This window comes from Tursiops truncatus, chromosome 2, assembly GCF_011762595.2.
Source record: "Tursiops truncatus isolate mTurTru1 chromosome 2, mTurTru1.mat.Y, whole genome shotgun sequence".
NCBI lineage: Eukaryota > Metazoa > Chordata > Mammalia > Artiodactyla > Delphinidae > Tursiops > Tursiops truncatus.
In genome coordinates, this window is record NC_047035.1 from 172,623,975 (window position 1) to 172,647,122 (window position 23,148).

General features: G+C 40.3%; 1 protein-coding gene across 21 annotated transcripts in view; it reads right to left on the bottom strand.

The window, feature by feature from the left end:
• The window catches only part of NSUN6 (NOP2/Sun RNA methyltransferase 6), a 108,403-nt gene that overhangs the window by 14,650 nt on the left and 70,605 nt on the right, over positions 1–23,148 (bottom strand). For all 21 annotated transcript variants that reach the window (XM_073801726.1, XM_073801725.1, XM_073801718.1 and 18 more), the window contains 2 exons: positions 20,619–20,763; positions 6,896–7,044 (listed from right to left, as the gene is read on the bottom strand). In XM_073801726.1, the coding sequence (XP_073657827.1) occupies positions 6,896–7,044; positions 20,619–20,763 (294 nt within the window). The remainder of the gene's footprint in view (positions 1–6,895; positions 7,045–20,618; positions 20,764–23,148) is intronic.

Below are 23,148 nucleotides of genomic sequence, written 5' to 3' on the forward strand. Positions count from 1 at the left end.
ATATATGCATCCAACATAGGAGCAACTCAATATATAAGGCAAATGCTAACAGCCATAAAAGGAGAAACTGACAATAACACAATAATAGTGGGGGACTTTAACACCCCACATTCATCAACAGACAGATCATCCAGAAAGAAAATCAATAAACACAGGCCTTAAATGACACATCAGACCAGATGAACTTAATTCACATATATATAGAACATTCTATCCAAAAGCAGCAGAATACACTTTCTTCTCAAGTGCACATGGAACATTCTCCAGGATAGATCATATCTTGGGCCACAAATCAAGCCTCAGTAAATTTAAGAAAGTTGAAATCATATCAAGCATGTTTTCCGACAACAACGCTATGAGATTAGAAATCAATTACAGGGAAAAAACTGTAAGAAACACGAACACAGGGAAGCTAAACAATATGTTACTAAAACATCAATGGGTCACAGAAGAAATCAAAGAGGAAATCAAAAGCTATCTGGAGACAAATGACAATGAAAACACGACGATCCATAACCTACGGGATGCAGCAAAAGCAGTTTTAAGAGGGAAGTTTACAGCAGTACAATCTTACCTCAGGAAACAAGAAAAATCTCAAATAAACAACTAACTTTACACCTAAAGCAACTAGAGAAAGAACAAACAAAACCCAAAATTAGAAGAAGGAAAGAAACCATAAAGATCAGAGCAGAAATAAATGAAACAGAGATGAAGAAAACAATAGAAAAGATCAATGAAACTAAAAGCTGGTTCTTGGAAAAGATAAAATTGATAACCCTTTAGCCAGACTCATCAAGAAAAGAGGGAGGGGCTTCCCTGGTGGTGCAGTGGTTGAGAGTCCACCTGCCGATGCAGGGGACACGGGTTCGTGCCCCGGTCTGGGAAGATCCCACATGCCGTGGAGCGGCTGGGCCCGGGGGCCATGGCCGCTGAGCCTGCGCGTCCGGAACCTGTGCTCTACAACGGGAGAGGCCACAGCAGTGAGAGGCCCGCGTACCAAAAAAAAAAAAAAAAGAAAAAGAGGGAGAGGGCTCAAGTTAATAAAATGAAAAAGGAAAAGTTACAATGGACACCACAGAAATACAAAGAGTCGTAAGAGACTACTATGAACACATATATGCCAATAAAATGGACAACCTAGAAGAAATGGACAAATTCTTAGAAAGATACAATTTCCCAAGACTGAACCAAGAAGAAATAGAAAATATGAACAGACCAATCACAAGTACTGAAATTAAAACTGTGATTAAAAATCTTCCAACAAACAAAAGTCCAGGATCAGATGGCTTCACTGGTGAACCTTATCAAACGTTTACAGGAGAGTTAACACCTATCCTTCTGAAACTCTTCCAAAAAACTGCAGAGGAAGAAACACTCCCAAATTCATTCTATGAGGCCACCATCACCCTGACACCAAAATTTGTATGGAGACACAAATGACCCCGAATAGCACAAGAAATCTTGAGAAAGAAAAATGGAGCTGGAGGAATCAATCAGACACCCAGACTTCAAAACATGATACAAAGCTACAGTCATCAAAACAGTATGGTACTGGCACAAAAACAGACTCATAGATCAATGGAAGAGGACAGAAAGCCCAGAAATAAACCCCACACCTATGGAAAATTAATCTATGACAAAGGAGGCAAGAATATACTATGGAGAAAACACAGTCTCTTCAATAGTGGTGCTGGGAAAACTGGACAGCTACATGTAAAAGAACGAAATTAGAACATTCTCTAACACCATACACAAAAATAAACTCAAAATGGATCAAAGACCTAAATGTAAGGCCAGACACTATAAAACTCTTAGAGGAAAACAAAGGCAGAACACTGTTTGATATAAATCACAGCAATATCTGTGGACCCACCTCCTACAGTAATGAAAATAAAAACAAAAATAAACAAATGGGACCTAATTAAACTTCAAAGCTTTTGCACAGCAAAGGAAACCATCAACAAATCGAAAAGACGACCCACAAAATGGGAGAAAATATTTGCAAACAAAGTGACCGACGGGATTAATCTCCAAAATATACAAACAGGTCATGCAGCTCTGTCAAAAACACAAACAACTCAATCAAAAAATGGGCAGAAGATCTAAACAGACACTTCTCCAAAGAAGACATACAGATGGCCAAAAAGCACGTGAAAAGATGCTCAACTTCACTAATTATCACAGAAATGTAAATCAAAACTACAATGAGGTACCACCTCACACCAGGCAGAATGGCCATCATCAAAAAGCCTACAAACAATAAATGCCGGAGAGTGTGTGGAGAAGAGGGAACCCTCTTGCACTGTTGGTGGGAATGTAAATTGATACAGCCACTATGGAGAACAGTATGGAGGTTCCTTAAAAATCTAAAAATAGAGTTGCCATATGATCCAGTAATCCAACTCCTGGGCATATATCTGGACAAAACCATAATTAGAAAAGACAGATGCACCCCAATGTTCACTGCAGCACTATTTACAATAGCCAGGACATGAAAAAAACCTCAATGCATATATACAATGGAATATTACTCAGCCATAAAAAAGAATGAAATAATGCCATTTGCAGCAACATGGATGGACCCAGAGATTATCATACTAAGTGAAATAAGCCAAAGACAAAAATCATATGATACCACTTATATGTGGAATCTAAAAAAATGATACAAATGAACTTATTTACAAAACAGAAACAGACTCACAGACATAGAAAACAAACTTATGGTTACCAAAGGGGAAAGGTGGCAGGGAGAGATAAATTAGGAGTTTGGAATTAACATATATACACTACCATATATATAAATAGATAATCAACAAGGACCTACTGTACAGCACAGGGAACTCTACTCAATATTCTGTAATAACCTATACATGGGAAAAGAATCTGAAGAAGAATGGATACATGTATATGTATAAATGAATCACTTTGCTGCACACTTGCAACTAACACAACATTGTAAATCAACTATACTCCAATATAAAATAAAAATTTAAAAAAAATACACGCACTCCAGTGTTCACAGCAGCACCATTTACAATAGCCAAGACATGGAAGCCACCTAAATGTCCATCAACAGAGGAATGCATAAAGAAGATGTGGTATATATGTACAATGGAATATTACTTGGCCATAAAAGAAGAATTAAATAATGCCATTTGCAGCAACATGGATGGACCTAGAGACTATCATACTAAGTGAAGTCAAGTCAGATAGAGAAAGACAAATAGCACATAGTATCACTTATATGTGGAAGCTAAAAAAAATGATACAAATGAACTTATTTACAAAACGGAAATAGACGCACATAGAAAACAAAGTTATGATTATCAAAGGGGTAACAGTATGGGGGACAGATAAACTAGGAGTTTGGGATTAACACACATACACTACTATGTATAAAATAACCAACGAGGACCTACTGTATAGCACAGGGAACTCTATTCAGTATTGTTATAACCTATATAAGAAAAAAGTCTGAAAAAGAATGGATATATGTATAACTGAATCACTTTGCTGTATACCTGAAACTAACACAACACTGTAAATCAACTATACTCCAAAACAATTTATTAAAAACAAAAAGACTCATGGGTAGGATTTATAAAGGAGAAAAAGACCATGATTCCTTTATATTATTTATGGTTTATTTTTTAAATGGGAAGAGTAAGTCAGGCTTGTTGTAACACACAACATTTATAAATGTGTACAAAATAAAGGTGTATAAAGAAAAAATATATACATATATGATACCTTTTTCAAGTGTCTGGCATAAATAAGTGATGGTCTGTATGACCAGGACTCTCTCTTTAATTAGAGTGTTCCAGGCAAGATGCATTTCATTATCTTGTAGCTGTTTTAGTCCATCTGGACCAAGACTTTCCCAAATGTGCTCATTCAGTTTCACGGCTTTAGATACCATTTTTATACTGAAAACTCACCAATTTACATTTTTAGGTGAGACTCCTTTCTGAATTCTGTACTCATATGTTGAACTGCATTCTCAATATTTTTACCCTCAGACGTGACACGTCCCAAACTAAACTCCTACCTTCTTCCTCTGAACCCTCCTGGAGCCGGATTCCCGTCCTCCCCGGGGCGCAGGCCCCAACCTCAGATTATCCTTTATGCCTCTTGTTCTCACATTCCCCAGTCATCCAGCAAATGCCATCGGCTCTACCTTCAAAATATATCCAGAGATTGGCTACTTCTCACCAACTTCCACTGCTATCATTCTGCTCCAAGTTTCATGATTTCTCGCCTGGATTATTCAAACAGTTTCCTACCTGCTTCATTCCCTGCCCTCCTACCATCTATTCTCAACACAGCAGCCAGATCGGTGCTTTTAGAACTGTCTCTTCTCAGCTCAAAACCCTTCCATGGTGAGCTCCCTGGTGGCCTAGTGGTTAGGATCCCAGGCGTTCACTGCCGCGGCCCAGGTTCAATCCCTGGCCAGGGAACTGAGATCCCACAAGCCGCATGGCACAGCCAAAAAGCAAAACAGAACGAAAAAGCCCTTCCAATGTTCCCGTCATCCCTTGGAGTCAAAGCCCACGTCCTCGAGTGGCCTTCGAGGCCCTGCGTACAGCAGGCCCCTCGCAGCCTTCCCTTCTCAGGTGCCTGGCTTGCCCTGCTTGAGCACCACCTGCCCCTGCTGCTCTGGAAGGTGCATGGCGCACACCTACCTCAGGACCTCTGCACCAGCCCGGAAAGCTCTGCTCCTTCCCTGCAGTGCTCGCTCCCTCCTCACCATCCTCTTATCTTTGTTTCTATATCAGCGTCTCAGCAGCGCCCTCCCTGCCCAGCCCCTGTACAATTTTCAACTGTTCCAATCAGGCGCTCCCATCCCCCTTCCTCCCTAAAGTTTGCTTCACTGGGCACTGCCTTGGAATACAAGAAATCTCTAACTCAACTAGCTGTTTATTTTCCTCCCCAGTTAGAACAGAAACCCCATGTAAAAGGTCAGGGGTTGACTAGCATGTCATCAGCACCTAGAGTTGTGTATTACATATAGGAGGTGCCCAATGAGTATTTGTCCAGGAAATAAGGTGTAATATGAAAATGAACTTGTCCCAAATAACGAAAGTTTCTCTTTTCAAATCCCCAGATTTTTAAAAAAAAGTTAATAAAAATCTTAAAAAAAAAAAGCATATACTATGCTTTCTTAATCCTAGTACACGGATCAAAATTTAAACTTTGCTACTGGGTGCCAGCTGCTGTTCTAAGCACATCACACAGCTTTTCTCAACAAATCTTATAACCGCCATGAGAACGGTACCCCATCAGGGGGAGTTACCCTACCCACTTCTCCCATATGGAAACCCAGGTACCCAGAGTAACGTATGTGGAGGCACTGGGTCCACAGTCTCAACCCCTACCCTCACCCAGTGGCACACCCACTGGATCCTACACTCTCTCTTGCACACGGTCAGATGCTCCTTGTCACTGAGACCAACACATCTCCTCCCAAGTAGCCTCTTAAAATGTCTTTTCGCTATGAGCTAAAAAGAACAAAAAGCCATGTCTCTTAAAACAGGTCCTAATTTTACCCTCACATCAAACTGGGCTGCAGCTAGAAGCAAAGCTGCTTTTTTTTGCTGCTTGCTGTTTTAACTTCCAGGATGTGTTCTCTGAAGACCATATACAATAAAAGTTTAAACAATCCACTCTTAGTGCCGCTTTTGTGTAGGAAAGGAGACACCAGCAGTGCTGAAAAGAAATGTACTGAAAAATAGCTTCAGAGATGGAATCATCAGAGCATACCCACTGTTGCTGTAGCTTGTATATTTATAATTAGAGAACTGAGAGGAAATGGTGGGATCATCTCTGATAAAATGCTGTCTACATCCTATGGAATCACGTTGGCAAGACTGACAGAAATTCTCACATGTTCTATCTGGGCTTCTTCTGACATACTGTAGACCAGTTAGATTTGCTACATTTTTACTGTCCTTCTATATCTGACACTGGATGCTGTCACTTCCCAATCTTATGAATGTGTTTGCCTCTATTGGATTTCCCACTTTTAATTCACTAAGATGATCCAAGAACCCTATAAAAAGGTAATTTATTTTATACCCAAATGTTTTACATCAATTAGCAACTATGTTAACAACCCCCCCTTTATTTTTGGCCACGCTGTGCAGCGTGCAGGGTCTTAGCTCCCCGACCAGGGATCGAACCCGGGTCCCCTGTAGTGGAAGCGCAGAGTCCTAACCACTGGACTGCCAGGGAAGTCCCAACAATGCTCTATTTTTAAGACAGAGCAGAATGTTTGAAATTCCTTAAATGTCTCAGAGAAGAAATTCTATTATTGCCTGAGATGAAAGAGTGAGTCAACATAAAGGAAAACCAGGTGTTCTGTGTGTGTGGTACAGTGTATGTAAAATTTACCATTTTAACCATTTTTAAGTGTACAATTCAATGGCATTAAGTACACTCACACTGTTTACAACCATCACCATTATCCCATCTCCCGAACTTCTTCATCATCCCATGAAACAGGAACTCCCCATTCGCTCTCCTGTCCCTCCAGCCTCTGGCAACCTCTTTTCTACTTTCCGTCTCCATGAATTTGCCTATTCTTGATACTCATATAAACAGAATCACACACCATTTGGTCCTTTTGTGTCTGGCTTATATAACTTAGCATAATGTGTTCAAAATCCATCCATGTTGTAGCGTGTATGAGAATTTCATTCCTTTTGAAGGCTGGGTAATATTCCATTGTATGTACATACCACATTCTACTTATATCCCTTCATCTGTTGATGGATACCTGGGTTTTTTCCACATTTTGGTTACTGTGAATAATGCTGCTATGAATACTGCTCTCAGTCTTTAAAAGATCAAACTAGTAAAGGTCACCTTTCTTCCACAGCAAAAAATTATCACATACCACAGTGAAGAGTTTTCGCTGTAATGGCTGATACGATGTCACTTCCTTCAAAGTCCAAGTACAAGCCATGTTTGGTCTCTGTCCCAGTCCACTGCAGGGAGCATCCAGAAGAATTCGGTCAAAAGATTCCGGTAAGAATGGAGGTTCTCCTATAAAGAGAATTATAAACATTATTTGCTCTCTGCCCTATTAGGACAGAAAACTCCTGAAACAGATGCAATTATCGGAATTTAACATCATCATCTAGAACAGAAAGTAATGCACAACAATTCCATCAGGTAGCTGGCTCAGCTAACTGACTTACAGGTAAAAGAGGTTAAAGATGTGATTATTATAGGATTAACTGATATAGCGCAAGCCAAGGCCTAATCAAACAAGACCACTACCCCCAATGTCAGAAGCCACACTTCATCAGGGCTGGGACATGAAATTAACTCTAGTCATTCTAAGAGCTGGTATTTTTCTTAGTAAATCTTACTGCAGACGGCCCCAGAAAAAGAGACTACCTTTTAGTTTCTAGGCAAACACCCTGGTTCTATGGTTCCTCGGCTTCCTTGCTTCTGTGGCCATCAGCAAGGCTATGCTCTAGAATGAGTCTACATGGCCCCGAATCCAATCTTCCACAGGTTTCCCTCTGCATTTGCTTACATAACTTTCTCCACTCCAGCTTCTCATCTACTTAGGGTTACTGGAGAAAATCATGAAACCAAGCGGGTCTGCTCATATATTTATGGTATCTAACTGTAGGCAAGATATTACTGCAGACTGCTTTCATGCAAAGCTAGCTGATTTCCTACGGTGCCCACAGCAGCGTTCTGGGTCTCACCCCAAGATAACCTGCTTTTCTGACTGCAAAACTGTGAGACACAAGCTCTTATCAATTTAACTCATCTCCATCCACAACCATCCTTGCTTTCTTATCGACTGCCTCCAAAGAAATATCTTTCCAAAGTAAGCAATTATTAAGGGTTTTAATACATACTGATAAAATCCTGTAGAAAGAGTATATGCAATTTACACTTCCAGTGTCATGAGTGTACTTTCCCCAAAATCCTCATCAGTTGATAATTATGTTATTGACCATTTGTATTTTTTTGTTTAGATGGTCACATCGTCTTTGCTGGTTTTCTACTGAGACTTGTCTTTTTTGTATTGATTAGAAGAGCTCTTTGTACATCAAAAATAGTGATCTCATCTTAACTATTTTACAAATATTTCCCACTATTTGCCATCTGCCACGTTTTTTTTACATACATAAATGTTGAGTATTAAATTTATCTTTTTTCTTGAGTTCTAGCTTTGCTTTCATGCTTTAAAATCTTCCCCATTATGAAGTCAAATAAATGTTCATCTATACCTGCTTCTAGTTACTTTCCATTTAATTCTTGACAGTAAACTTTAATCCATCCTGAAGTTACTTTTGTGTATAAACCTTTCCCCCAGCCCTCCAAACAAAAAAATCATCTTAGAGCCATTTATTAATTTACTTTTCCCTCTAGGTTTGCAATGCTAATTTTATCATATACGAAATTTTAGTATACATTTGAACCTATTTCAAGGACTATCTGTTCTGCTCCAAATATGCTAGTTACTAAGCTATATTCTTCTGAGCTCCAAGTTTACCCACTTCTACTCTGCTGTGTGATGCTGAGGGCGGAACTCTGTGAACTACAATTCTCCTTTGCCTGTTGGCTTCAAGATTCACCAACAGGAGGCAGAGAAGCGATGGGGGTGGGAAGAGGATGAAAGATAAAAGGGGTAGAGGACAGGACTTGATCCTTCCTGATGGCTTGCTGTTTCTGTCAAAACAAGCCCAGTAGGGCTTCCCTGGTGACGCAGTGGTTGCGAGTCCGCCTGCCGATGCAGGGGACACGGGTTCGTGCCCTGGTCCAGGGAGATCCCACATGCCACGGAGCGGCTGGGCCCGCGAGCCATGGCCGCTGAGCCTGCGCGTCCGGAGCCTGTGCTCCGCAACGGGAGAGGCCACAACAGTGAGAGGCCCGCGTACTACACACACACAAAAAAAACAAGCCTAGTAACAGCCCTTCGCCTTGACAGGTACAGTTTCCAGCTTTTTCCCTTAAGTATCCGTACGAAGTGGACAGAGCCCCCTCTCTCAAGCTGGACCCTGCGCAGCACAGCAGCGAGGTAAAACCCCCTCCTTAGAGTTCTGAATCCCAGCTCCAGGGAGCCTCGCCCCTGAACTTCTGGAGAGCCCAGAAATAAATCCGCACACTTATAGTCAATTAATCTATGACAAGGGAAGCAAAAGTACACAATGGGGGAAAAGACAGTCTTCAATAAGAGATTTGGGGAAAACTGGACAACTATATGCAAAAGAATGAAGTCAGAACATTTTCTCACACCATATATAAAAACAAAATGAAAATGAACAAAAGTCCTAAACGTAAGACCAGAAACCATACACCAACTAGAAGAAAACACAGGCAGCACACTCCTTTGCAGAAGTCTTAGCAATTCTGTTTCACCTCAGGCAAGGAAAACAAAAGCAAAAATACACAACTAATCAAACCTAAAAGCTTTTGCAGTGAAAGAAACCACCAACAAAACCAAAAGACAATCTATAGAACGGTAGCAAATGATCTGCCTGATAAGGGTTAATACCATACCCAAAGTATATAATGAACTCACAAAACTCAATATCAAAAAAACAAAACCACCTGATTAAAAAACGGGCAGAGAACCTGAACAGGCATTTTTCCAAAGGAGACAGACAGATGGCCAACAGGCACATGACAAGACACCCAACGGCACTGATCATCAGGGAAATGCACATCAAAACCACAGGTCATCAAAAAGACAAGAGATGACAGGCGTTGAAGAGGGTGTGGAGAAAAGGGAACCCTCATGCATTGCCAGTGGGAATGTAAACTGGTGCAACCACTATGGAAAACAGTATGGAAGTTCCTCATAAATTAAAAACAGAACTACTACTAATGAAAAGAACAAAGAGGCAGAAGACCAACAGGAAACAGAACACTTCAACGTTATAAACCAACTAGACCTAATAGAAAACACTATGTAACAGCAGAACGCATATTCCTCTGCAGTGCACGTGGAGACAAACCATATGCAAGGCCATAAGACAAAGCTGAGTAACTCTGAAAAAGCTTAAACTCACACAACATTTCTTCTCCCACCAAAATGGAATGAAAACAGAAGTTAGTAACAGAAAGAAATCTGGAAAATTCCAAGTATGTGGAAATTTAAAAACATGCTCCTAAATAACCGTGGGGCAAAGAAATCACAGGTAAATCCTAAAATGCTGTGACGTGAACGAAAACAAAACACAATGTACCAAATCTTATGGGAAGTAGTGAAATAGTGCTTAGAGGGACATTTACAGCTGTAAATACCTACATTAAAAAGAAAAGTCTCAGGACTTCCCTGGTGGTGCAGTGGCTGAGAATCCACCTGCCAATGCAGGGGACATGGGTTCGAGTTCTGGTCCAGGAAGATCCTGCATGCCATGGAGCAACTAAGCCTGTGCGCCACAACTACTGAGCCTGCACTCTAGAGCCCGCGTACTGCAACTACTGAGCCCGTGTGCCACAACTACTGAAGCCCACCCGCCTAGAGCCCATGCTCTGCAACAAGAGAAGCCACCGCAGTGAGAAGCCTGCGCACTGCAATGGAGAGTAGCCCCCGCTTGCCGCAACTAGAGGAAGTCTGCACAGCGACGAAGACCCAACACAGCCAAAAATAAAAAGATAAATTTATTAAAATAAAAAAAAAAGAAGAAAGAAAAGTCTCAAAGTAATAACCTAGGCTTCCATTCTTAAGACACTGAAAAAAGATGAGCAAACTAAAAATGAAGCAGAGGAATAAAATAATAAAAATTAGAGCAGAGAGGCTCCCCCGACGCCAGGGCCTCAGTCACTTCAGTTTGGCATGCGGCTCTCAGGGGTAAAAGGGGCTCCAGAGGTGTGTCTCCAACCCCAGTGCCAATCACCCCACACCACAATCGTTGTGGGGAAGAGAATAGAGGAGTGAAGAAGGGTGCATTTTCCCTCTCACCTCAAAGCTCAGCTAGGGAAACCATGTAGCCCTGACCAGTGGGCTCAAGGCCCTACTGGAAACTGGTTCTCAGCTTGAGAGATGAGGAAACAAGAACCAGTAACAAGCACTTTTTTTTTTTTTCAACTTTTGAGGGGTGTTGAGACAAGATGGCAGAATAGATCTTTAGCCAGACTTGTCAAGAAAAAAGGGAGAGGGCTCAGATGAATAAACTTAGAAATGAAAAAGGAGAAGTTGAAATGGACACCACAGAAATATAAAGGATAAGAGACTACTACAATCAACTATATGCCAATAAAATGGACAAACTAGAAGAAATGGACAAACTCTTAGAAAAACACAATCTCCCAAGACTGAACCAGGAAGAAATAGAAAATATGAACAGACCAATCACGAGTACTGAAATTGAAACTGTGATCGAAACCTCCCAACAAACAAAAGTCGAGGGGCTTCCCTGGTGGCGCAATGGTTGACAATCTGCCTGCCAATGCAGGGGTCGTGGGTTCGAGCCCTGGTGCAGGAAGATCCCACATGCCGCGGAGCAACTAAGCAACTAAGCCCATGCACCACAACTACTAAGCCTGCGCTCTAGAGCCTGCGAGCCACAACTACTGAGCCCGCGTGCTGCAACTACTGAAGCCCGCTCACCGCAACTAGAGAAAGCCCACGCACAGCAACGCAGACCCAATGCAGCCAAAAATAAAGATAAATAAATAAATAAATCTATTTATTTATTTAAAAAAAAGAGAAAAGTAGAGGACCAGATGGATTCACGGGCAAATTCTATCTAACATTTACAGAAGAGTTAACACCTATCCTTCTGGAACTATTGCAAAAAACTGCAGAGGAAGGAACACTCCCAAGCTCATTCTATGAGGCCACCATCACCCTGATTCTAAAACCAGACAAAAATACCACCAAAAAAAAAAAAAAAAAAAAAAAATTACAGACCAATATCACTGATGAACATAGATGCAAAAATCCTCAACAAATATACTAGCAAACCAAATCCAACAATACATTAAAAGGATCACACACCATGACCAAACGGGATTTATCCCTGGGATGCAAGAATTCTTCAACATCTGTAAATCAATCAGTGTGATACACCACATTAACAAAGTGAAAAATAAAAACCATATGATCATCTCAATAGATGCAGAAAAAGCTTTTGACAAAATTCAACACCTTTTATGATGAAAACTCTCCAGAAAGAGGGCATAGAGGGAACTCACTTCAACATAATAAAGGCCGTATATGACAAATCCACAGCAAACATCATTCTCAATGATGGAAAGCTGAAAGCACTTCCTGTAAGATCAGGAACAAGACAAGGATGTCCACTCTCACCACTTTTATTGAACATAGTTTTGGAAGTCCTAGCCACAGCAATCAGAGAAGAAAACGATATAGAAGGCATCCAAATTGGAAAAGAAGAAGTAAAACTGTCACTGTTCGCAGATGACATGATACTATACATAGAAAATCCTAAAGATACTACCAGAAAACTACTAGAGCTCATTAATGAATTCAGTAAAGCTGCAGAATACAAAATTAAAACATAGAATCTGCTGCATTTCTATTCACTAACAATGAAAGTCCAAAAACAGAAATTAAAGAAACAACCCCATTTACCATCGCATCAAAAAGAATAAAATACCTACGGATAAACCTACCTAAGGAGACAAAGACCTGTACTCTGAAAACTATGAAAAACTGATGAAAGAAATCGAAGATGACACAAACAGAGGAAAGATATACCATATTCCTGGGTTGGAAGAATCAATATTGTCAGAATGACTATACAACCCAAGGCAATCTACAGATGCAATGCAATCCCTATCCAATTACCAATGGCATTTTTCACAAAACTAAAAACAAAAAGATTTTAAATTTCTATGGAGACACAAAAATATCTGAATAGCCAAAGCAATCTTGAGAAAGAAAAACAAAGCTGGAAGAATAAGACTCCCTGACTTCACACTATACTACAAAGCTACAGTAATCAAAACAGTATGGAACTGGCACAAAAACAGAAATACAGATCAACGGAACAAGACAGAAAGTCCAGAAATAAACCCATGCACCTATGATCAAAATTAATCTACAACAAAGGAGGCAAGACTATACAATGGAGAAAAGACAGTGTCTTCAATAAATCGTGCTGGGAAAACTGGACAGCTACATGTAAAAAATGAAATTAGAACATTTTCTAACACCATGCACAAAAATAAACTCAAAATGAGTTAAAGACCTAAATGTAAGACTGGATACTATAAAACTCTTGGAGGCAAACATAGTAAGAATACTCTTTCACATAAATTCAAGCAGTATCTTTTTTGATCCATCTCCTAGAGTAATAGAAATAAAAACAAAAACAAACAAATGTGACCTAATTAAATTCAAAAGCTTCTGCACAGCAAAGGAAACCATCAACAAAATGAAAAGATAACCCACAGAATGGGAGAAAATATTCGTAAATGATGTGACCGACAGGGATTAATCTCCAAAATATAGAAACAGCTCATGCAGCTCTATGGCAAAAAAACAAACAACCCAATCAAAAAATGGGCACAAGATCTAAATAGACATTTCTCCAAAGACATACAGATGGCCAAAAAGCACATGAAAAGATGCTCAACATCAGTAATTATCAGAGAAATGCAAATCAAAACTACAACGAGTTATCACCTCACACCAGTCAGAATGGCCATGATCAAAGTCTACAAACAGGGACTTCCCTGGTGGCCCAGTGGTTAAGACTCCATGCTCCCAATGCAGGGGGCCCAGGTTGGATCCCAGGTCAGGGAACTAGATCCCATATGCATGACGCAACTAAGAGTTCGCATGCCACAACTAAGGAGCCCACCTGCCACAACTAAGACCCGGCACAACCAAATAAATAAATTTTTTTAAAGTCTACAAACAAATGCCGGAGAGGGTGTGAAGCAAAGGGAACCCTCCAACACTGTTGGTGGGAAGTAAATTGGTACAACCACTATGGAGAACAGTATGGAGGTTTCTTAAAAAACTAAAAAGAGAACTACCATATGATCCAGCAATCCCACTACTGGGCATATATCCAGACAAAAACATGGTTCAAAAGGATACACGCACCCCAGTGTTCACTGCAGCACTGCTTACAATCGCCAAGACATGGAAGCAACCTAAATGTTCATCTACAGAAGAATGGATAAAGAAGATGTGGTAGGGCCCAGGATGTAGAGTTGGCAGTGCCTGACGGCAAGTCTGACACAGAGTTGGGCAGGGTCGAGAGTAGGGGCAGCAGTCGGGGATGGCAGGAGAAGGAGGCAGCAGCGATCACTTATAAATGGCACTGAAGCAGGACCCGAAGCCTCAATTCCAGGAGGGTGAGAGTGCTGTGCTTCCACGGGCCTCTTCTTTATGAAGCAAAGTGTGTAAAGGTGGCCACAAAGGATAAACAAGTGTAATACTTTACACATTACAGTAGTCCTGTGTTCAGCTAACAATCCATTATGCATATAAAAATGTATGACTAAAAATAAAAATAATCTGGGACTTCCCCAGTGGTCCAGCAGTTAAGACTCCATGCTTCCAAGGCAGGGGGCCTGAGTTCGAACCCTGGTCAGATCCCGCATGTCGCAACTAAGATCCCGCATGCCACAACCAAAGATCCCACACACCGCAACTAAAGATCCTGCGTACCACAACTAAAGACCCGGCGCACTGCAAATAAAGACCCGGCGCAGCCAAATAAATAATTTCTTTTTTAATAAAAATACTTTACGGCTGTGAAAGCAATTATACTTCCCAAAGATGGCTGCCACAATATTGTCCATTCCATACATTCTTACAGTCTGACACTGACACCACAGTGACACAAGAGGTGGGATGTAATATTACTTCTCATTTATTCTGGGCAACAGCAGAATCGATGCTAAGTGACTTCTGGAATAGGTCATAAATGGGGACATGGCTGCTGCCTGGGGCTATTCCAACATTCGCCCTCGAAACCCACCCAACCAACACGCTGAGAGTATCCAGGACACGTGGAGAGGTCTCAGCTGAGAGCCACCATCATCCTCCCGATGTGTATGTGAAAGAGAGTACCTTCAAGATGACATCTCCCTCCACTACCACATGACCACAACTGCACGAGATACTGCAAGTAAGAACCATCTATCTGAGGGTCTGGTCAGCCCCCAGAATTGTGAAGAATAATAATGAAATGATTACTGTGGTTTTCATCACTAAGTGGTGGCACGATGTGGATAACAACAGAACATAATCAGAACAAATTGTGTAGGAAAACTACCACATAGCATGATGCTAGCATACAGCTACTGGGTCACTCCTTGCACCTTATACTATGCATCTCACTTACCCACTCAGAGGCTTTCAAGCTCTTTTACTTACTTTAAAGGAGGAAGAAAAATTTTACCGATGAATAAAAGAAAAAACTGGAAACAGTCACTATCTCCACTTTTTTTTGTTGTTTTGTTTTTGTTTTTGCGGTACGCGGGCCTCTCACTGCTGTGCCCTCTCCCACTACGGAGCACAGGCTCTGGACGCACAGGCTCAGTGGCCATGGCTCACGGGCCCAGCCGCTCTGCAGCATGTGGGATCCTCCCGGACCAGGGCACGAACCCGCGTCCCCTGCATCAGCAGGTGGACTCTCAGCCACCGCGCCACCAGGGAAGCCCCATCTCCACTTTTAATAGTACAAAGCTTTTGGCAGACTGCTATTCGTTCTTCAATAACAATTATCCTCTTCTTCTATAGAAATGGTGTGAACTGGGCACATGGCAACACAGCTGAAGACTACGTTTTCCAGCCCCCCTTGCAGCTAAGTTAATCAAACAACTAAGTTGTGGCCAGCGGGATATGCACCCCACTTCCAGGTCTTGTGCATCTCCCAGTCCCTTCCTACGCCCTGGAATAAAAACTGGAACAGCTGTCTTGGACCCAGAGATGAAGCTCCCAGCATTGGATGTCCACCTCTTTAACTTTTCAGTGAGACAAAAATAAACAAGAAAACCAAAAAACGCTTCTATCTTTTCTAAGTCACTGTATTTTGGGTCTCTCTGGTACAGCCCCCTAGCCTACACACTGATATAAACTGCAAACCCCTGGCTAACACTTCAGGGCTGACAAGCCACTGATCATGACACACTGTTGTCATGTAATCAGGCAATTCAACCCGACCTGCTCCCACTCTTCTTCAGGATAGTCCCTGTTTTTCTGGCAAGTATTCCATGTGCTTCATTTGTTTTGGCTTCTTAATCACGTGTGACTTACTACATATTAGGCAGAAGTCACAAAATAATTTCTTAAAGGTATGTGGATTTTCACATTACTACTGATGTAGCAGGCATTTTAAAAGTCATCATGAATCCTGGAAAAGAATAAATACATGTGTATGTATAACTAAATCACTTTGCTGTACACCTGAAACTAACACAACATTGTAAATCAAATATACTCCAATATAGGGGCTTCCCTGGTGGCGCAGTGGTTGAGAGTCTGCCTGCCGATGCAGGGGACACAGGTTCGTGCCCCGGTCCGGGAAGATCCCACATGCCGCGGAGCGGCTGGGCCCGTGAGCCATGGCCTCTGAGCCTGCGCATCTGAAGCCTGTGCTCCGCAATGGGAGAGGCCACAACAGTGAGAGGCCTGCGTACCGCAAAAAAAAAAACAACAACAAAACAAATATACTCCAATATAAAAGAAAATAAAAAAATAAGTTCATTTTTTAAAAAGTCATCATGAATCAAATAGCATCTTTAATCAGTGAACATTCTAGAGAAACTAATGCCAATTACTTCATTAAAATATGCAAGTTTCTCGAATACTTTATGAAACCAAATCAAAATAGAGACAAAGAGAGAGAAATAGAGTAATTTAACTACTGTATTATTTTATTCCAAAACAAGATATGTGGCAGTTTTTCCCTTCCGGCTCTATATCCCCAATTCCTCAAGAAAAATGAAAAATGAAGAATCATAAAACTGAAAGGTTTGTCTCAAATCTCAGCTTTCTCAGCTGTAATATGAAACTAAAACAAATAGGTTAACACTTAAAAGAACTGGAAAAAGAAGAACAAACAAAACCTAAAGTCAGCACTAGGAAGGAAATAATAAAGATCAGAGGGGAAATAAACAGAGATTAAAAACAATAGAAAAAAAAAATCAATAAAACCAAGAGCTGGTTCTTTGAAAGGTTAATAAACAAGACCGACAAACCTCTGGCCAGGCTCACCAAGAAGGAAAGAGAGAGAACCCAAATAAACTAAATAAGAAATGAAAAAGGGACGTAACAACCAACACTATAGAAATACAAAAAAAAATAAGGGAATACTATGAACAATTATATGCCAACAAATTCAACAACCTAGAAGAAATGGACAACTTTCAGTCCACCAAAACTGAATCAAGAAATAGATAATTTGAACAGACTGATCATTAGAAGTGAAATATCAATAGAATCTGTAATTTTAAAACTGCCTACAAATAAAAGTCCAGGACCAAATGGCTTCATAGGTGAATTCTACCAAACATACAAAGAACTCTCACCCATCCTTCTCCAACTCTTCCAAAACATTGCAGAAGAGGGAACACTCCCAAAGACATTCTATGAAGCCACCATCACCCTGATATGAAAACCACTAACAAAGAAAATTACAGGCCAATATCTTTGATGAATATAGATGCAAAAATTCTCAACAAAATATTACCAAACTGAATCCAACAACACATAAAAAAGATCAAACACCACGACCAAATGGGATTCATCCCAAGTTCACAAGGATGGTCCAACATACACAAATCAATGTGATACACCACATCAACAACAGAAAAAAACAAAAACCACATGATCATTTCAATACATGCAGAAAAAGCATCTAACAAAATTCAACATGCATTCATGATAAAAACTCTTACCAAAGTGGGTACAGAGGGAACATATCTCAACATAATAAAAGCTATTTATGACAAACCCACAGCTAATATAATACTCAACAGTGAAAAGCTGACAGCCTTCCCACTAAAATCTGGAACAGGACAAGGATGCCCACTCTCACCACTTCTGTTCAACATAGTATTGGAAGTCTTAGCCACAGCAATCAGACAAGAAAAAGAAATAAAAGGTATCCAAATTAGGATGGAAGAGATAAAACTGTCATTATATGCAAATGACGTGATGCTATATACAGAAAACCCTAAAAACTCCACACAAAAACTACTAGAACTGATAAACAAATTCAAGAAGTTAGCAGGATAAAAGATTAACATACAGAAATCAGCTGTATTTCTTTACACTAACAACGAAATAGCAGAAAGGGAATGTAAAAAAAAACAAACAAAAAACCAATACCTTTCAAAATCACACCCCCAAAAATAAGATACTAAATAAACCTGACCAAGGAGGTGAAAGACTTATACACTGAGAACTATAAAACATTAAAAAAGGAAACTGAAGATGATTCAAAGAAATGGAAAGATATCCCATGCTCTTGGATGAGATTTAATATTGTTAAAATGGCCATACTGGGCTTCCCTGGTGGCGCAGTGGTTGAGAGTCCGCCTGCCAATGCAGGGGACACGGGTTCGTGCCCTGGTCCAGGAAGATCCCACATGCTGTGGAGCGGCTGGGCCCGTGAGCCATGGCCGCTGAGCCTGCGCATCCAGAGCCTGTGCTCCGCAACGGGAGAGGCCACAACAGTGAGAGGCCCGCGTACCGCAAAAAAAAAAAAAAATGGCCATACTACCCAAAGCAATCTACAGATTTAATGCGATCCCTATCAAATTACTCATGACATTTTTCACAGAACTAGAACAAATAATCCTAAAATTCATATGGAACCATCAAAGACCCAGAATTGCCAAAGCAATCCTGAAGAAAAAGAACAAAGCAGAAGGTATAACCCTCCCAGACTTCAGACAATACTACAAAGCTACAGTAATCAAAACAGCATGGTATTGGGACAAAAAACAGACATATGGATCAACGAAACAGAACAGAGAGCCCAGAAATAAACCCACACAACTATGGTCTATCACACAGCTTTGACACATGAGGCAAGAATATACAATGGGAAAAAGACAGTCTCTTCAGCAAGTGGTGCTGGGAAAGTTAGACAGCCACATGTAAATCAGTGAAGTTAGAACACTCCCTCACATCATACTCAAAAAATAAACTCAAAATGGCTTGAAGACTTAAACATAAGACATGACACCATAAAACTCCTAGAAAAGATCATAGGCAAAACATTCTCTGACATAAGTCATACCAATGTTTTCTTTGGTCAGTCTCCCAAGGTGACAGAAATAAAAACAAAAATAAACAAATGGGACTTAATCAAACTTACAAGCTTTTGCACAGCAAAGGAAACAATCAATCAACAAAACGAAAAGACAACCTACAGAATGGGCGAAAATATTTGCAAATGATGCAACCAACAAGGGTTTAATTTCCAAATTATACAAACAGCTCAAACAACTCAACAACAAAAAGAAAACAAACAACCCAATCGAAAAATGGGCAGAAGACCTAAATAGACATTTCTCCAAAGAGGAAATACAAATGGACAGTAGGCATATGAAAAGATGTTCAACATTGCTAAACTATTAGAGAAATGCAAATCAAAACTACAATGAGGTACCACCTCACACCGGTCAGAATGGCCATCATTAAAACCTCTACAAATAACAAATGCTGGAGAAGATATGGAGAAAAGAGAACCCTCCTACACTGTTGGCGGAAACGTAAATTGGTACAGCCACTGTGGAGAACAGTATGGAGATCCCTCAGAAACCTAAAAATAGAGCCACCATATGATCCAGCAATCCCATCCCTGGGCATATATCCAGAGGAAACTCTAATCCAAAGAGATACACGCACCCCTATGTTCCTAGCAGCACTATTCACAATAGCCAACACATGGCAACAACCTAAATGCCCACTGAGAGAGGAATGGATAAAGAAGATGTGGTACATATATACAATGGAATACTATTCAGCCATAGAAAAAGAATGAAACAATGCCATTTGCAGCAACATGGATGCAACTAGAGATTATCATACTAAGTGAAATAAGTCAGAAAGCAAATATCATATAATATCACTTAAATGTGGAATCTAAACTATGACACAAATGAACCTATCTACAAAACAGACTCACGGACATGGAGAACAGACTTGTGGTTGCCAAAGGGGAGGGGTTGGGGGAGGGATGGAGTGGGAGATTGGGGTTAGTAGATGTAAGCTTTTATATATAGAATGGATAAACAACAAGATCCTACTGTATAGCACAAAGAACTGTATTCAGTATCCTGTGGTAAACCATAATGGAAAAGAATATTTTTAAAAAATGTATATATATGTATAATTGAATCACTTTGTTGTACAGCAGAAATTAACAGAACACTGTAAATCAACTATACTTCAATAAAAAAATAAAATAAAATAAAATAAATAGGTTAAGAACAAAGAGTTTGACCAAGTCTTGGAGGTTTGATTCTGTATTAAAAACTTGATATTCAAAGATGAGATGAAAAGCAAGAAGACATCTATTACAGCAAAATACCTTAGATCCATGCCAAGGCCCTGTGGGTATTTAGGGGCTAGAACACAGGTAGCAAAATCTGACAATCTGTTTGTAAAGCCAATTATAAAAGCCTTGAAAAGATAAAATTTAACTCACCATCTGTGTCCTTAACCATATCAAGTTTAAGGGCCTTTGTTCCATCGAAGCAAAATGCCCTGATGGAATTTAGCCCTAACAATAACGCATTCTGCTTTATTTTTTCTACTTTGTTGGATATTTTATCCAGTGCTATCACTTCTCCCTAAAAAAACAAAACAAACACATAAAAAAGTGAAAATCCAGAGCAGTCATGAAAGTTATTAATAATGAGAAAAACGGACAATTATAGTCTTCCCCACTTTCCTCCTACCCCTAGTTTTAAAGCTGAAGTCATCATCCAAATGAATATCAAATTTACATCCAATACTTAAGTCTTACCTTTTAAAGAACACAATCTTGCCAGATAATTTTCTTATAATACCCATCTACTTTTAATCCGCAAAACTCAAAAGCAAAAGCAGCGTTTGCAATCTTCTAAAGAAACTTTAAAATACCCATTTGAGATAAATATTAAAAAATCGCCAATTTGATGTGCCTTGCTCACCTCTGGAAGAGCATCAGCTAACGTTCTGAGACATTTGCCTTCTGGTCCTCTGAGATACAGATGAATGTTACTTGTAAAAAATGAATCCTCATCCCAATACTTTCTGAGATACATACATGTAACAAAATTCACGTGAATTCTGACAACTAAAGACAGAAAAATAGAAGCCTGTATATCACAGCAAATGTTCTGCACTGGTAGTAGTTCAAAAATAATTTTACATGGGAACACTTCGATTAAGTCAAAGTCAATAAAGACAAGAGGCTACAGTTTTGTGAATGAGTTGTGACAGTCACATGGTATTTTAAAACATACTATGAAATGTTCTGCAGAGATGGTGATGTAAACGTTTCAGTGTATTTTTTTTTTGCTTTTGTTCCTCCTTGTTGTGACATACGCATTGACGGCATAGACTACAATACTGAAGATTTGCTGATTGTGTTCTTGAATGTGACACTAGGTTTAGCGGCCGGCATAGTTCCAGTTAATACCTCGACGGACAGGGAAACCATTTCGAGTGAGCTGAACTGGAAAAGTAGGCAAAACCCACCAGAATAAGGTTCCACTGCAACTACAGTGAAGGAGAAACTGCACTGGCCGAAGGCTGCTCTTACAAAAGTACAAAATTCTGCTTAACTACAAACAAAAAAAATCAACAATGACAAACTGAAAGTATTAACAAAATCTGGGATTCAATTCTGGCTCAAATATTTCTGTTCAGGTTCCTGGGTGCTGGCCCGCTGCGAGACTGCCTAAATGGCCCCAATCCTTCAAGTCTCCATGTATCCCCACCCTCTGCCGTTGACCTTGCAACACCCGGCTGGTCCGAGTCGGGCTCGGCCACCTGGTTTGCACTGGCTGACGGGATGACAGTAGGAGTGATGCAAGGAGAGATGCGGAACGCTGGCCTTGCTCTGCTTTGTCCTCTGCCACTGCTGACCCTCAGCTACTGCGCCCTGCTGTGCTAGTGCCCTAGTCCCACAGGAGGGCAAGAGATGCAGGGACCAGAGGCAAGACATTCCAGTGGCCTCAGCGGAGCCGACCTGAGCCTCACCCAAGTGAGTGAGCCCAGCCAAGGCCATGAGAAACTCCGGCCACCCCACAGGGACCAGGTGCCACAGTCAGGCTGGCGGCCATCGACTGAATCCCAGACTCCGGAGGGGATGCAGGGCCACCGAGGCTGTGTGGTTGTTTTCACACCGCGTTATAAAACCAGCAGAGAATGCACATGCCTCTAATACCCAGCCTCTCTTTGGAAAGACTTCCTACTGGAGAGCAGAAAATACCTCTGAGTGAATATACTTTTAAGCAAACACAATAAATATCATACCGTAAGTGAGGGGGATAATTATCACTTCCTCAAAGCATATAATCTTTACATTTGAGCTTTCAGGAAAACTGAAAAATGATTTGCATTAAATACCACAATTCCATAAAATGAACCCTTCTGTTTTGTGTTCATTTTACACACTGGTGGTATTTAATGCATTTTTTCCCTAAAGAGTTTTTTTGTTTGTTTTTTTTTAGTTACCACCTTAAATTCTTTTTTGACAAAGAGTAGTGTAAGTCAATAGGCAAGTGTATCTCCTCTAATGAACCACGAATATCAATTCCACGATATTTAAACGACAAATACCTTTTTCTATTGGAGATCTTTCTTAGATTGAAGGCTGCTCATTGAGGTTATATTAGTGCTACTGCAAGTGTCTATGTATATGCGGAGAGCACACAGTGTATGGATTTTACACACGCGCATTTATCGTGCAGAGATGACAGGTTTAGGCCTTCAGCGTATTTACTGAAAATATAAAATTTTATATTTATATATTTTTATCCCCGTTTGTGACATTGTGAATGTTTCAGAAATTCTAATAGTGTCAAATATGAATGTGTAAGAAATGACAACTTTCATCAGAAGTCTTCGGACAATTAAAGTTATCTACACTAATGAAAGGGAAAAGTTATAATTTCATCCTTGACACAGTACAATTTCCAACTATTTTCTGTGCAAGATTGCTTGTAAATCCCTTGACAGTCCTAAGC